We start from the raw sequence: 17,373 nt of genomic DNA, 5'->3' as shown, positions 1-17,373 counted from the left end.
TGCGAAGAATACGTTTCAAGTTATCAAAATTAAAAGAAGACCACTCTCCCATAATCATAGCATCATCCGCATAAAAAAGATGGGATAAAGTAGGACCTTCATTAGGAAGAGTAATACCATGAAACGCACCTATATCACAGGCTTGTTTCAACATACCTGAAAAAGCCTCCATCAGAATAATAAAAAGAAAAGGCGATAGCGGGTCACCTTGACGAATGCCTTTATGACATCCAAATTCGAATGTAGGAGATCCATTAACAAGAACAGACGATCTGCTCGCCAACAAGATACCACTAATCCAATCGCACCAGACCGAAGGAAAACCCATCTGAGAAAGAACCGACAACAAGAACTCCCAATTCACATTATCAAAGGCTTTATCGAAGTCAATCTTGAACATAAAAATTCTTCTCTCCCTCTTCTTAGCCCAAGCAATAACCTCATTAGCCACCAAAGGGCCATCAAGAATATATCTCCGGATAAGAAAGCCGACTGATGCTCTGAGACAATCTTATTCATAACGTTTTGAGTCGATTCACTAACACCTTCGACACAGTCTTTAAAATACAACCAATGAGACTTATCGGTCTAAAATCCCCCAAAGAAGACGGATTGTTTACCTTAGGAATTAAGGTGATAAAAGACGAACCAACCCCCGAGCAAAAACTTTTAACCTTATGAAAATGATCAAGAATATCCACAAAATCCTTCTCGAACAAATCCCAATAAAACCGAATGAACCTAAAATTAAAACCATCCGGCCCAGGAGCTTTGTCACCACCGCAATCAAAAACCCGCCTTCTTGATCTCATGCACGGAAAAATCACTGATCAAAAATCCGCCTCCACCGAAGACAAGACCGAAAACCCATATCCAATCAACCGAGGCCGATGTGTAATAGATTCTTTAAACTTACCAGCAAAGAATCGCAAAACTTCCTTTTTAATGAGAACCGGGTTTGTTTCCCACGCCCCATTCACTTCCAAACCCGGAAATAATTTGTAGCTTTACGTTTATTAATAAAACCGTGAAAAAATCGAGAATTTTCGTCTCCATGAATCGCCCAATTACACCGAGCCTTTTGCTTCAAATCCCGGTAATAATGATTATCCAACTCGCCTAGCCGTCTTTAATTTCGCTTAAAGACCATGTCTCTTCTTCCAACAAATCCCGGACCTCCAAGGTTTGGTCCAAGTCACGCAACTCTTGCTCCAATAAAACCCTTTCCTCCTTTTCTTTGGCTTTACAATCGATCGCCCATCTAGTGATAGCAACACGCCAAGCTTTAAATTTATACAACAATCTCGCGTCCGGAGAACCATGAAACGAGCCATCAACAAGCGTCTTCTTAATCACGTCCCAAAATCCTCTCTACCAAGCCATGAATTGAAAAAACCTAAACGGTTTGGGACCATAGTTCTTGGAAGAACCAATTTTCAAAACCAACGGACTATGATCCGGCTTATTCCTTTCGAGAGCAATATACTCCGCACACGGCCATTCCATAAAGAAATCCCAATTAACGAAGATTCTGTCAATACGGCTTAATTTATTTCCTGCGACAAAAGTAAAACGCCTCCCTTTCAAGGAGTACTCGTGAAGATTCGAATCATCAATGAAATCGTTAAACTCATTGGCCTCACCCACATTAAACAAAGAATTCCGCCTATCCTCAGCACACCGAACCGAGTTAAAATCTCCTGCCACAATCCACCTCCCATTACCCTCCTCGATCAAATCACGAATTTCCCCCCAAAGAGCTCGTTTAGTAACTAGATTTTGAGGAGAATAAACATTGAGAATATGATACGAGCTACTCTTTAACCCACCCGACCTTCCAGACGAAGGAACCCAATCAAAGGAATACTCACCATAACCCCAAAACCGTCCCACATCCACAGAATCCAAGGAAACAAATTGCGACTCTTGTAAAACAATAAACTAACCTCATGATGGACTCGAAGACCTCGAATCCAATCGGCTTTGCTAGAACTCCCTAACCCACGAATGTTCAGAGAAAAAACATTCATTGAACACCTTCTTGATAGCCTTCGGAAACAAGAACCTCTTTGACATTAGCAACAAAATCTTGCAAATTCTCAACACCTAACGCCTTACTCAACTCAATGGTCTTCTCCAACTCCACCTCAATCGGACCTTGGTGTTGCACCGGATCTATACCTCTACCAATCATCGAGGGCTCCGCAGTCTCTCCCTCGATGTCTCGAACCACCTCCGTATTAGTAGACATCCCTTTGTTAAGATCCGGTGTTAAGAACACTCCTTCAACACCTGTCTCGATACCCCTAGTAACATCCGAAGGCACGTGCATAATACCGATAAACCTATCAAGATCAAACATATCTTTATCCTCCCTTGGTCTCTTCTTAGGACGCTCCCTAGAACCACTACCCCCACTCCGATTAGAAAATAAAGACTTCCGTCTGAACTTCTTATGTCCCTTGCCTTTCAACAGAGAAACATTAGTACTATCAACGTTACCATTCTCGACCGCCTCCTCATTAGAATGTTCATAAGAGTTCGAAAATTCACCGACCATCACGTTAGAATTATCGTTCACAACAACCATCCAACCCATTAACAGCATATTCCCTGACAGAAAACTCATTAGCTTGAGAACATTCGCCCTCTTCACGAAGCACATTATGGAACTCATCATGCACGATATTATCATCACACTTATCCTCCTCCGGTAAAACGGAACCATCATCCTCTTCATACTCTACTACACATTCCGGTATCCATTCCCCAACATCTTCATCCACCCACACTTTAAATATTTTTCCCCTCCAATTAATGTCCACCCGATCCACAATCCGTTTGCACTCTTTACTCAACACACCGATGAGAGTATACGATAAGTTGTTCTCTTCACCTGATAAGGAAGCCGATTGAACCACCTTGCCAAATCTGCTTCCAATCAAATCGAATACCTCGTCTAACACCAACTGAGCCGGAACCCCATGAACTTGGAGCCAGGCGATCCGACCCTCCTCCACTCTAGTTCTATCGGACCAAGGTTCTAAAAACTCAAACCAGTCTGACCATTTGTCTTTGTCATTCAGGAAGGCATCCCTATCCCCACTAACGTAGAATACCAACACCACTGAAAGCCCTCCCAGATACTTAATCTCTAATGATCTCCAACCATGCTTCCGAACCAACTTTTTCAGAGAAGTTAACGTGTGAAGATTCACCACCCTCCCCGTAAGAGCACATCCCTTCCAATGAGAAAAACCGTTCCACCGAATCATCCACCTTAATCTCATCTACTTTGTTCCGATTTAACAAAGAATCAACAAAGGAACGCCCATTACCAACTGATGCATATGGAACCCCATTCCTATCGGATCCTTCGGAACTAGGGTTTGAATGACCACTAGGTTTTGCATGACTATAAACAGGAACCGAAGCCGTCTTCCTCCTATTACCAGAATCGGGTCTATGTAGATTCTCACCATCCACAAACCGAGCAATCGCAATAAACAACTTATACGAACCGATCCATACGTCTGATAACTCATCTCCCAACCGTTTGACATCTTTCACCTCGGAAAACGATACGAAAGCAAACCTCTTGCCCCATTTATCCAGCTTCCTAGCTATATAGGAACCTTCGTAACGACCAAAGCTACCCATAACATCTTTTAAGTCTTGCGAAGAACACTTTGGGGGAAGATTTGAGACAAAAAACTTCGATAAAACCTTGTTATTACCTTGAGTCTGATGACCATTCCGTTTCCCTTTCCGATTACGTGGATGTTCCCATTCTTCAGAATCCATGCCGCCGTGGATCGTGGTCAAAGCAGCGGGGTGGGAGGCTGGGCGGCTGGGTCGGTTGGCCGCGACTGTGGAGAGGGAAGAGTGGAGGTGGAGGAGAGGGTTTTCCGGCGACTGTGGAGTGGTGGCGGCTGTGGAGAGGGGTTTCCGGCGGCTGTGGATGGTTTTCCCGGTTTTCCGGCTGGGTCGGTTGGCGGCGACTGTGAAGGTGTGGAGGCTGAGGTGTGGTGGAGGAGAGGGAAGAGTGAAGGTGGGAGATTAGGGTTTCCCGGTGAGATGTGGTGGTGGCTGAGGTGAGGTGGCGGAGAGCCGGTTTTCCGGCTGGGTCGGTGGCGGCGACTGTGGAGGGTGGTGACTGTGTAGGGTTTTCCGGTGAGGCGGCGGTGAGAGGAGAGGGTTTTCCGGTGAGGTGTGGTGGCTGAGGGAAGAGTGGCGGCGGTGTGGTGGAAGAGAGGGTTTTCCGGTGTGGTGGAAGAGAGGTGTGGTGGCTGAGGTGAGGTGGCTGAGGTTAAATGTGAGCTACTTGCTTGGTTGAAATATATGTTTGGCAAATATTGCACCGTTGTTCCTCAATATTTAATAATTACACACTTGATCTTAATAGTTGTATACTTATTACTAAGGTGGTCAAGATGTATGAATTTTGTAATTATGGCATCCCTTATCCTTTAACATCGCTAAATTTCTCACTAAGTCCATGTAAGATACCCTTAACTATTATTAAATCCAGTTAAGTTTGTTTACAAGGTTAATAATAATAATAATAATATAAGTAAAAATAATTCTTTAAGGTAGTTTGGTCATTTTACACGAACTAAACTCAAAAATTTAACGGTGTTAGCGGGTAAGGACCACCATAGTTACAAAATTCATACCTCCACTTTGTTAATAAGTTTATAACTATTATGATCAAGTGTATGATTATTAAACGAACACACATGAACAACCAAACAATTAACACTTTAAAGGTGTTACATAAATGTTCTTTTCATGTAACAATAATGTTAAATCGAAAACCAAAATCTTATTAAAATTCATACTATTCTTAAGTAGTGTCATTTCAAGTTTTGAAAAAAATAAAGTACATTTAACACGAGGAGACATTCTTCAATCAACCTTTAACTTTATCTACAAAATCTAGCGACTCCCACTAATTTTTAATTATATTATTTTTTATTAGTGATTTCTGATTTTATATTCCCTTAAAAAATTTAAATATAGCACAAAACAATGATTGAGGCTTGTAATTACTATAGTAGAATTTTGAGTTTCAGAATAAGCATAAAATGCTCTATGTGCAGTTGTGCACACTGTCGAGTGTTAACTCAAGTTATTTTATAACTTTACCTTTTATTTTAAATCAAGAAAGTTGAGCTCAAAAGTGATTGATAATATCAGTGGTAACTAAATCGCTATGAACAAACATGTTAAGTATCACGAAAACTATACAGACTTGAGTTAGTGTTTGATATGATATTCTACAAGTATATGGTTTTCTTCTCTTTTTTAAACAGTAATATTTTTTATTTCATAAAAACGGAAACACTACATCCACACGTACACACCATATTTGCAAGTTGAAGAATATCAAATAAAATAGTAAATAAATGGCTATTTTATGCGTTTAACTTTAAAATCAGTATTTTTTATTCTTAATAAAAAGTGGAAATTAATAAAAAACAAAAAATGTTTTTCTCTTTGCATAGTTTTAATTATAATAGTATTTTACTGATTTTATTTTAGTAACTAAATTTTTCTTAATTTTGTATATTACTCTTATTTGATGAACTATTACAACGCTCAAGTGACACCCCCTATGTCTCTTAATAATAACAGTACTTAATAAGTTAATATTGACTTGATTGCCAAGAATAGACCAAGAGGCTTCAACCTTGAATCCTTTCTAGCACGGTTAATAGGATCTAGAGGTGGGTAAACAAAACAACTAACCAAACCGACCAGAAATTGAACCGAACAAGCACAAGTTAGAGAGGCGGTGGGCACTGTTAAAACATAGGGTACAACATTGGGCTTTCTATGGGTAAAGAATAGGACGGACAAATGATCAATTACATGGGAGAAGGAGGGTGGTCGACATATAAAATGGCTTTATGTCTTTGAGTAGACAATAATTTTTTTTTCTTTTTGTTTGTGCTTTGGTGTAATTGTTATTGTGTAAATATTGTTGTGGTGGATGTATGGTCAAACTGGTTTGAAACCGGTTTGTGCACCTCTAATAGTATCCAATTCTAGCTATGTTGATTTTGATACCAACGCACGTATATCAGCTACTTTTCATTTAAATCTCTATTTATATTATATGATTATACGTAAGATATCTTGGAGGTGTATAAGTTCATAGGATTCCCATAAAGAAAGGCGAAAGCATTCTATGGTATTTTTTATAACAATATGATGTCTATGGAGGGCGATGCATGATATGGTACACAACCGGAAACAAGAACAAGTTGGAGAGGTGGTGGGCAGTGTTAAACATTGGGCTTCTTATGGGTAAAGAATAGGACGAACAAAGGGTCAATTACATGGGAGAAGTGAAGGGCGTTCGACATATAAAATAGCTTTATGTCTTTGAGTAGGCATTAATTTTTTCCTTTTTGTTTGTGCTTTGGTGTAATTGTTATTTTGTAAATATTGTTGTGGCGGTTTTGTATAGTCAGATTGGTTAGCATTCTTGCCATACCATTTGGTGATTAGTGAAATACTTTTGTTGGTCGTTAAAAATATTACATATCCATGAACACTTGGTATACTCAAACATTGAAACTTGTTCAGTTGCAAACATCAGTCTACTTGACCAGAACACTACACATAACTTTGTACCACACAATAATACCATGCAAGTGTGACAATTATATAACTTTATCCTATGGCTTCCATAATTATGCTAATAAGAGAATATTTCAAGATATGATTGCCACTTTTATGGTCATATTAATACTATAAACATATTATAATTATAGAATCTTGATAAAAGGTGTTTCCATAACAAAATCGAAAACGACATTCACCCACCGTGGGGCTTTGGGAGAATTAACACAAACAACAAACTCTTCTTTTTATAAAAAATAAAGTAAAGAAAACAAAAAGAAGATTTGTGGATCAAAAATTCCTTTTTCAATTATCTTCAACATTAAATTAAACAAATAATTACATAATATCACAGAAAACCACAACAACCCACCCCACATTTTTCCTTAAATATTAAGTTAATAATGTGGCCTCACTATTTCAAGGTGAAGGGCAGTAAGGTAATTTGACTTAGTCGTCGAGAGGAACCGCTGACTCGAGCCTCACTCTGTTTAACCGAACGGTTCCAAGAATGTACTCTGGAAGTTCTTCGGGTTCCTTGCCCTGCAATTTATTATAACTTATATAGATAATATACAACATACACAAAATTCCGTTATATAGAAAGGTATTTTGGTCATTTTTAAGCATACCTCTATTAAAATGGCAAGATCAACAACGATGCTCGTTACATATCCAAGAACGATACCAATGACACTCCTTGCGACAGACGAGGAGCCAATATCCACATCAATCTAAACAATTTAACAAAATGTAAAAAAAATACATTTTAACTTTTAATAAAAAGCCAGCCACGATCAACACAGTTTTCCCATTTGACCGTTTTAAGGAGTGCCCGGCAGGCCCGGCCCATGGGCCAGCCAAGTCAGGCCATTGCCTTGTGCCTCCAATTTTGTTAGGCCTCCAATTATTATAGCATGTATTATATGTGTGTGTGTTAAAAATGGGCCAGAGACCAAAATGAAAGCCCAATTCCTTTCAAGCTGTAAAATGAACGCCCAATTCCTTTCAATTATAATGTATGGATGTACATTAAATGCTTTATTTGGTATAAAACGAAAAACAAAAATCAAGATTTTTTTTTTGATGAACTTGAAACTTAATAATTTATTATCAAGAATAGTAAATTTCATATAAATATATTTACATACAAAATTTTTATTTTTAATTTTTTTAACTCCGCCAACTATAAACTTAATAATTTATTATCGCCGGTCCCAAACCCGAGTAAAGGAGGAGGGTTTATATCAGATTGTTTTTAAAAAAGACCTCAACATTTTATTTCGTTTTAGGCCTTCAAAGACGTTGAGACGGCCTTGGTATCCGGATGTGTGTTTTGACAACTCAAAAGTTCCAAGACGCATATCCTAACACCCACTTAGACAAGAGAGTATTTCCTATTTTAATATTATTAACAGGGTATTTTGGACATTTTATATTTGACTATTTACCTCCAAAAAGTTGTCTTGTCTTAGATAGTTGCATGTTACAGCTTTCCCTAGTAGGCAGGCTTTTGTGCCAACTGCCCGTTTTACCATCCAATATCCCTGTTACACAACTTATTAATTAATAATACTTCATAAAAAAGTCCTAAACAAGATAAATAAAATGTGCAAACAAGAAAATAGAGGTGGCACCGTGACAAGATGGGTCGGTCCAACAAGTTGGCTTATGGGTCAAATGGGTTTCGGTTAAAATTAGGCATGTAAACATTTGTTTATGTTTATTTAGTTAAACGAACGAACTAGAACACATGTCTTGTTTGTTCATTTAAATCCGTTTATGTTTGATCGTTTACGTTTGTTTTTGTTCATTGGTTTTCTCTTGTTTAAGTTTGTTTACATTCGTTAATATTTGCATTTGAACTTTTTTGGCCTATTACAACTTGGGATAGTTTTAGTAACTTTTAAGGCCCAACAATCCAACACATATTTATTTACATTACTTTTAACTAGTTTTAGCCCAATTAAGTTTTTCTCTCCATGTTCAGCTATGTTCATTCGTTTACGTTTGTGAACCATTCGCTTCTACTGTTAATGACGAACATAAAAGAACACGAACATTTTTATATTCTTAAAGAACAAACATGAACAAGAAAACCCTGTTCATTTAAACGTTTGTGTTCAAATGTTTGTTCAGCTAAAACTATACGAACGGACACGAACATCCTCCACTCGGTTCGTTTACAAGCATAGTTGAAACGGGTCTAAATTTAGTAATTACTAATTCTTAAGTAAATGAGCTGAAACTGCTACCATCTGCAAATAATTTGTACCTCAACAATACTCGGGATCAATTTGAATCTTGAGTCACGAAAAGCGTTAGTTTCATCAATAAACCTTCCTAACAAGGTGTCCTTTGCAATCGGCTTATCGGAAGCAAAGTAGAGAACTAGACTGTAGTTAGGTTTAGCAGGCACCTGAAATTTATCAAATCTTTTTGTATTAAATAAAATTGATAAAAAGAATAAAAGAAAAGGATAACAAGGTAGAAAAAAGAAAAAAAAATAGAAAAGAATTGTGAAGCATTGCACATTTTATCCGTTAGTTGTAAGGGCGACATGGCCATCTTGTAAAAAGTTAACAGAATTTTAAACGCCAGTTAGTGGAAAAGGGACGGAAAATGTGACATCATATGAACTTCAGGAACGTTTTTTATGTTTTACTTGTTGAAATTAAAAGACGAAGGTTGAAAATTACGCCATACATAAAGAACGAAAACTGTAATTTACCCTTCTTATTAATTAACTAGTTCATTTTTGCGAATATGTTTTTGTATAAGCATAATGACTTGTTTAGCAAGTTTCTTGCTAAAGTTTAAGAAATTACCTGCAGGTTCATAACCAGGACAAATGGAAGCTTTTTCCCAGCTTCCGACTGTAAGTAAGTTAATAAAATCATGTAAATATCAATATATAAGAAAACATACATGATGAGTAATTTTTCATATGAGTCAAATTAAGTTGTATCGGGCCGGTTAACAAGAAAGGACAGTTTGAGACTATAACAATATGAATCAAAATATATAAAACATATCACTTAGGAGGTCGTATGCATTAAAAATACAACTTGATAAACCTCAGACTAGTTTGACCGCTCAACCCATTTGACTCGTTAGAGATAACACTTAACAGGTCCAAATTGTCATGTCTGTATCATAACAAATAGTTGCAGCACAAGCTAGATGCTTACAGAATGGGCCAGGTTAACAAGAAACACTTTATCTTGTCTGTTATAATATATTTGTCAAAAGTACGAGTCTATTACAATAATATCAAAAAATTTCTAACATAAATCGATTTAAGAGGTCGTATGCGTTAAAGTTTGGAAGACTTGTTAATCTTTGACCACTTAACTTATTTTGCCCATTTCGAGATAAAACTTAATCCAAATCAACCGACTCATAAGTAAACAGGTCAAAACTGCCATGTCTATATCATAACAAATAGCTGCATTAATTCTAGAAATATTATCATGCTTTTATACAAAACAAATGTGCATTAGTTTTAATTATATGCAGAAAGATTAGATGATAATTTTCGAATACCTGAAGAAGACATTTGGGATGCAATGCCACCTTACTTGCTGGATTGTTGGATTTGAACCAGTCAACTGCTATAAGTTTCAGAAACGGAACCCCTCCGGCTACCTGAAAATATACATTATGAAGGTTGTAATTGTTGCTAGATAACTCGTTATTAATCCCGATTATTCAGTTTGCAATAAACACTTCCAAAACACTAAAAAATTCTCAATAACATAAAAACTAAGTAATTATTCACCTTAGTACCATCTTTTACGTACGTCTTTCCTCGTATCATAAATCCCGCACCACTTGGAGACATCCAACAATTGGTATCCGTCTCACTCTTTGCTTCACACATCGAACCACAAAAGTGGCTAGAACCGGGGTCTAACCATATGAAATATATATACATATAAGTTAAGCTAGTAGCTATGACATTATAAGCGATAAGCAGGTTATTGAGTCAGTCAAAAGACTCAAAACAGAGTTGGGTTGAATAAGTCTGGTCGGGTCGACCCGTAAACAGTTTTTTTTTTCCATACTTTGAGTTGTTTATGCATTAAAAAATATATAATTGAGGACGCAGTATGCATTAAAAATAAACTTTGGGTGACTTTCCACGTGGTCTTATAAGGGTGTGACATCAGCATTTTGTTACCAGAAACCGATGCGCAGTGTGTGATGCGCGAGGAGCACGCATCACGTATACGAGGCGTTCGTTATTAAAAAAACTTACAAAATATTTATAGATAATATTTTAACTTGTTAACTATTAAACACATCAGATCGCATTGCATGCATGTCATGGAACCGCATTGCAGTCATTGCAGCCATGCGATCTCGTCACTGCATCATGTGATGCACACATTTTAAAACCAAGGTTTACCCGTTTGAGATGAAATACAACCAAATTGACCCCTTTGACACATTGATAACATGCATAAAACCTTAAAGCAGACACCTGGGTTCGTTTGTTGATTCAAGCAGGTATCCGTCGATTTCATACTCTCATCCTAGTAAAGTTAAAAGAGTATAAGGGAATTTGCATTAATGTATGTACAAATAACACAAATTGATGAAGTTTTAGTAGTATAAAGGAAACAAACAAAACCTTGCTGTCATGTTGAGTATCGTCGTTAATAGTATCATCATAATCCTCATCATCTTCTGATGATGAAGATGAGGGATACGCAGAAATCGCATCATAAAACTGATCAGCAACTTCATCATCGTCCTCAAACTCGTTTATGGGTAGAGAAACTTCCTTATGCAAAACAGTGGATGTTGCAGTTTTTGCACTGCTGTACGCCTTTAAACCTGAGATGACACGTTTAAAATATGTTGGGATGTACATATATGTGTGTGTGTGTGTGTGTAAGCCCACATGCTTAAAACTAGGCCTGAAAACGAACCGAACGTTTGGTGAACTGTTCGTGAACCGTTCGGCGGGAAGTTCGTTTATGTATATGAACACATAAACGAATGAACATGAACAAAAACTTTGTGTTCGTTTAATTAAAAGAACGAACATGAACACATGTTTCGTTCGTTCATTTATGTTCGTGAACGTTCGTATATGCTCGTTCATTCATGTTAGTTTATGTTCATTTATGTTTCGTTGTGTTCATTTAAGCGTGTTCATTTATATTTTGCTTGTGTTCATTTAAGTAGGTTCATGTATGTTCAGTCTCATTTATGTTCGTTTATATTCGTGAACTATTCGTTTATATTTTAAATAAACAGAAATAAACGAACATGAACATATTCATTTTTCAAACAAATCAACATGAACACCAAATATTTGTTCGATTAAGTGTAAGTGTTTATTTAAAGTTAAATGAACGAACACGAACATACCCTTGTTTGTGTTCGTTCGGTTCTTACAGGCCTACTTAAAACACGAGAACCCATAATGCACTTGTGCTTACTACTTTGAACGTGATACACAAGTGCATTAAGCAGTTCTTACGCTTCTCAGCATATTATTGGTTTTGAAACAAACATATGCATATGCACTTGTGTATCACACTTGAATTTTAGCAAAGTTGCATGTGCACTCGTGATACACAAGTGCATCATGCGGTTCTCACGCTTCTCAACATCAAATTCTTGATTTTTATACTATTTTATACAGTAATGATTTTACCCAATCCTCTCCATTTGTCGACATAGTATCCCTCTAAGAATAAATCAGTAAATGCTAACCTGATACTTGGCTCAACAAAGCATAAGAAACCGTTTTTTCGAACTTTGACGATTGATTAGCCTTCCATCGAGACCAGCCTCTAGACCGTACTTCCAACATCTGTGTTACAAGACACCTACCGCCGTTTGTTGGAATAGGTGTGGTTATGTTCTTGATCTCCCAAGTAGATGCTGATAAAAAAAACAAAAAAAAAAACTATTCATTCATGTTAAACGGACTCAGGGCCGTCTCGTGGGTAAGCTAAATGAGGCAATGGCTTTAGGCCTCCAGATTTAGGACCTCCATCTTAAATAAAATATGTATTATAAGGTTTTGAAAGTAGAGTTCTTTTAGAATTAGTAACTCAATGATGAGCCACAAGCTAAGGATGATTGCTTCATATCCATTATCACGGCATATCATCCATATTCTATAATTCTTGTATACTCTCTAGCGCTATACGATAAAGAAAAGAAAATAAAAAGGCCTCAACAATTTTGTTAGTTTTAGGCCTCCGAGGACGTTGAGCCGACCCTCTAAATGGAGGATGTTAAAGTAAGCTTCTTACAGTTAATTCTTGTTCGCCTGTATCCAGATTTAGGAGGTCGCTTCTTATGTACTGCAGGAAACAGCAAGATTGCTGCATCATAATTTATATGTTCAAAAGTCAGTAATATGATGTTACCAATGTAAGATTTGAAAAGTTTACCGCTTACTATATGTTCCATCTTGATCACAAAACCATTGCCTAGAGAATATGAAATCACGCTTACACTTCCACCTGCAAGAACAACACATTTCTGAATATAAGTCACATAAGAGTTTATTTTCTAATGCACACAACTTGTTACATCGTTTTATTCATGTCGGTTAATAAACTGACAAATCAAATATATGAAAAGGCAAAACTACGCATAAATTTACCTAGTTAAGTATCTAGAAGCGTAAGTCCCATGAACAACATCTGAATTTACACTTAAAGAATCCACTAGTTCCAGGTCACTTGTCAAAGAATCCCATCTGCAAAATATTGATAGTAGCTATATAAATATCTATATCTTGCACAACACGAATAAACGTGACAATTTCGACACATTTACTTATTAAAAATGGGTTGGGTGAACGGGTTGAAAGTTTCCCAATGTGTGTTTTTAACGCATAGAACATTCTAAATCGTTTTTTTCAAGTTGGCACCACCTATTGATAGAATTAGTAAAAACGTGTTAATTATCGTTATTAATTTTTTATTATTAGTAATTGTTTGTATTTAGCCCAATGGGCCCAATATAGTTTTCTCTAGGGTTTATAGGTTAGTCCACATTTAACGATAATATCCAAAATTTAAATTGTTAGCATTGGCGTACTCGTATCTTTGATGTCGATCAAGGCTCAGTATCATGTCAAAAACAGATTTTGCGGTGACTTCCATGACAGTAACAGCCTTCACAAGCACACCTTTACCACCCTAAGAACATTTATGAACGAAAGCCCGTAAGCTAAATAACATATGTGAGTAAAATAGAGATAAGCACCTTATAACCAGAGACATCCTCAAAGATTCTAACACCTGAAATCCAACATTATGAACAAATAAGATTTCAACACATCTATGTAATTGAAATCTTATATGTTTCGTCTTTTAAGAGATTGCAGTGTACCAGCTAATGCGCGGACACATTTCCACTCATGTTCTTCAATGACATCAGCAGCATCAACTTCACAGAAGTCAACACCACTCCTATGACTTACACTTGTACTTGAACTAAAGCTTGAGCTTGCATCAAAGCTTATTGATCTACGTGACTCACCACCTACACGTTATAGCACAACGTTATTTTCGTATAAGCATTGTATAGTATTGAAAATACTATTTTTGACAGTGAAAATGATATTATGATTTAAGGTTCTTTTCTTCTATACATGTTCGTTTATGAAATTTAATGAACTAACATGACAAAATCATTTCCTTGATGAAAGAACAGGAACAAGAAATTATGTTCAGTTATGTGTTCGTTAAGCATTTGTTGGTTCAATAAATGCTTAGCAAACCAATATGAACAAGTTCTCGTTAGGTTCAGTTCAGTTCAGTTCATTTACATCCCTACTTGATCTTATCATCGCTCCGAGGGAATGTAAGTTGTTCTTGAAGGAAAACAACTTACTAGAAGTGACAATAATTTGACTTGGTTAATGAGTCAAACACGGGATTTTTGTATGGGCTGACTGTTGACCCGAGCCACCTTTTATCCAAAAAGTTAAAATCTTTTTGTGAGATATTAGTGCATCAAATATGATTACAATACTTATAGCATTTTAAAAAAATATAATATTAATAGTATACATGAATGAAGAAGAAAACAATATGATTTGTATCTAATGCAAATAATAACAAAATCATATCAATGCGGTATGAATAAATAACATCTTACTTTGTTTGGTACTTATCAGCCTCTTCAAACGATTAGCATATTGTGTTACCCTATGGCGACGACCATGTCTTCCGAGATTAATCCTTCCAAAAATAAATAGTTTAGTAACAGCATTAAGCAAATACGAAATAGTCTGCATATAAAGATGAAGGGTATGTTTGGATATGCATTTTGAAATAATCTCATTATCGCGACTTCAAGTCACAAAGATTAACTTAGAATTTACAAAAATCTTCTATTTTTAGAGCTAATTATGTGACTTTGATTATTCAATATCACATAATCCTTGTCAAACCCATAAATATGAAATACGCATGTTCAAGCAAGATCATGTAAGCATGTAACATACTCGTTTTCCATGCTCAGTTTGTTCCTGGTATTAGAACCTTGAGAAACTTCATACTCGGCCTGTTAATGATAGTTAAAAGAGATTAGTAGAAAATAATATTTACAAAATATAAAGTAAAAAAAAAAACTAGAAAAATACCTGTTTCTTTGCTTGTTCGAATGCTTCCATCCATTTTTGAGTCTCTCCGGCTGTAGCACAAGCGATCTTGCAATAATGTAATAAAATATCTTCAACACAATGGAAACAAGTTCCAACACAAATTATTGAGCATTGATTCTTAAAATAAGTAACAATATAAGTACAAGCACATATACTTCTCTGGCATGAATTATGCACAAGAAAAAAATAACAAAAATGAATCTTCAAACTTAGAGTGTAAACGAGCTGAGCCTGCACTCGGCTTGTTAACTTACTTTAGCCCAAGCTCATCTCAAGCTCTGCTCGAGTTCAGCTCATTTTGTTTATTATTTAGTTTACTTACACATATAATTTTTTGTACATAATAATATGTATAATTTAGTTATTTTTATCATATATAATTAATATGTTAGCTAAAAACTATATAAATCATAGGTTCGTTTAGGCTCACAACCCAACTTGGGCCCAGGCTCATTAATTAAGAAGCTCATTTACGTCTGCTTAATTCAAGCTTTTAGCAAGTCTATCTCAAGTAGCTCGTTAATCAAATTACTATAAGTTAGAAAATGTAACTTACTTCTCCCTTTTTATCTTCATCCAATCTGTTGGAGAATTTCAAAACATAAAAATCCTGAAAATATGACAATTCAAGGAGTCAGGTAAAGTTTCTTGACCCGTTAACCACCCTCCCCATTTTCCACCAGTTTATTAATAAACACGATTTATGGTCCTTACGCCTTCATTGACCTTCCGACTTCCTAGCTCCTCAAGCACAAGCGTGTGGCCAACAACACCCCTCCTTATTGGTTTCTGTAAATAATCAAATGCAATACCAGAAGAACATGTCAGTAACCTACCTTGTCATTTAACATAACTCATCAAGTTTAATGTTGTTTAAATGTGACATGAACCTAAAACATCATATTCCTACCCATGTTATTGAACCAAAAACACCATGTTTTTTCATAAAAGACTGAACCCAAACTTGATTCTATAAGGTTCAATACTAGTATTCTCATAGTCATATTCGACATAATACTTTCAAATAAGGGTGTAAACAACCCGAGCCACTCATGAGCTACTCGTTATTGACTTGTTAAAAACTCGAATTGATCTTAGCTTAAACTAGCTCTAGCCTGAGCTCGAGTTTTTATTAAGGCTCATTATAAACGAGCTCGAAGCTCAAGCATGAGCCTCTCATATCGAGCTCGAGCCGGCTCGTGAGTTTAACCTAGTTTTTTATTTAATATACTTCCTTAAAAACTATTATTATACATAAAACTACTTTTATAACAAATATAATAACTATAACTACAAATATATATGTAAATAACCATAAAAATATATAAAAATCATTATTAGATAAAAAACGAGCCGAGCTCGAACTTGATAAACTACAACCTCGAGCTATAAATATACAACTTTGCATGAGTCGAGCTCGAGCTCTCTTAAATTATAACGAACATCCATAAATCCATATAACTTCAATGTTTGTTCTTTCGTGATCATCTTCAAACATTTACCCCCGCCCCCCCCCCCCCCCACCACAAAACAAAATCAAAGCATGGTAAATATCGCACCAAGAATCCAATTAATCAAACTAATATCAATAATTCAATTTATTATATGAATGAAATAAGAGAGATTGTTACGTACCGTGCCTGCATGTTCATGAGGATTACGTTTATACATCATAACGTATTTTCCCTTGATATGCAAAAATCTCTTGTTACAATATTCTCGTTTGATGGAATTGGTGCCCAGATGATAAACCCATCCCGAATGTTCGAACACCGGACGACCACCGACAACATTCTCCTCCGGTGCACTAATATCTCCGTCGCTCTTTAACATCTTCTTCTTCTTCTTCTTGATCTATATGTTACGTTTGTTGCTGAAACCACCGGACTGCATGGCAAATGAGGGATCATGCATGTAATGTTATGGAGAATTTGGAAGATGAATATGAAGGACGTGATGGTGGAATGAAAGAGCGGGGTAATCGGTGGCTTGATTAATGGGTGATGGACCCGGGTTAAAGCATATGGGTATACAGCAAGCTTTGGTCATTAATTAATGATCATAGGGTGTGTATGGGTTGGTTGGAACAAATTATG

General features: G+C 36.3%; 1 protein-coding gene across 1 annotated transcript; it reads right to left on the bottom strand.

Moving 5' to 3' along the window:
• Nucleotides 1–7,016: 7,016 nt before the first annotated feature.
• On the bottom strand, nucleotides 7,017–17,110 carry LOC143538960 (protein ENHANCED DISEASE RESISTANCE 2-like). Its single transcript, XM_077032392.1, has 22 exons — nucleotides 16,913–17,110; nucleotides 15,992–16,066; nucleotides 15,834–15,887; nucleotides 15,257–15,322; nucleotides 15,119–15,177; nucleotides 14,770–14,852; nucleotides 13,999–14,151; nucleotides 13,873–13,907; nucleotides 13,705–13,805; nucleotides 13,265–13,360; nucleotides 13,057–13,121; nucleotides 12,909–12,980; nucleotides 12,361–12,531; nucleotides 11,267–11,472; nucleotides 11,117–11,168; nucleotides 10,412–10,542; nucleotides 10,177–10,278; nucleotides 9,459–9,506; nucleotides 8,906–9,049; nucleotides 8,082–8,177; nucleotides 7,263–7,364; nucleotides 7,017–7,173 (listed from the first exon to the last, which is right to left on the bottom strand). Exons 1-22 carry the CDS (start codon nucleotides 17,108–17,110, stop codon nucleotides 7,081–7,083), a joined length of 2,202 nt encoding a protein of 733 aa, XP_076888507.1. The 3' UTR covers nucleotides 7,017–7,080.
• Between the last annotated feature and the right edge of the window lie 263 nt (nucleotides 17,111–17,373).

The sequence above is a fragment of the Bidens hawaiensis genome, unplaced genomic scaffold (genome assembly GCF_021521415.1).
Source record: "Bidens hawaiensis isolate Kalapana, Puna unplaced genomic scaffold, B.hawaiensis_p1.1 tig00011786_1, whole genome shotgun sequence".
NCBI classification, from domain to species: domain Eukaryota; kingdom Viridiplantae; phylum Streptophyta; class Magnoliopsida; order Asterales; family Asteraceae; genus Bidens; species Bidens hawaiensis.
The sequence above is the reverse complement of the archived record's forward strand: the minus strand, read 5'-3'. Positions and strand labels throughout refer to the sequence as shown.

Bases quoted from the DNA above. Each gene is read 5' to 3' on its own strand.
- LOC143538960 (XM_077032392.1), bottom strand. From the start codon at position 17,110: ATGTTAAAGAGCGACGGAGATATTAGTGCACCGGAGGAGAATGTTGTC. The intron at 11,169-11,266 runs GTTTTGTTTGTT...TAACTTTACTAG, and splicing joins ATACTCAACATGACAGCAAG to GATGAGAGTATGAAATCGAC. The intron at 7,174-7,262 runs GTATGCTTAAAA...AATAAATTGCAG, and splicing joins ATCTTGCCATTTTAATAGAG to GGCAAGGAACCCGAAGAACT.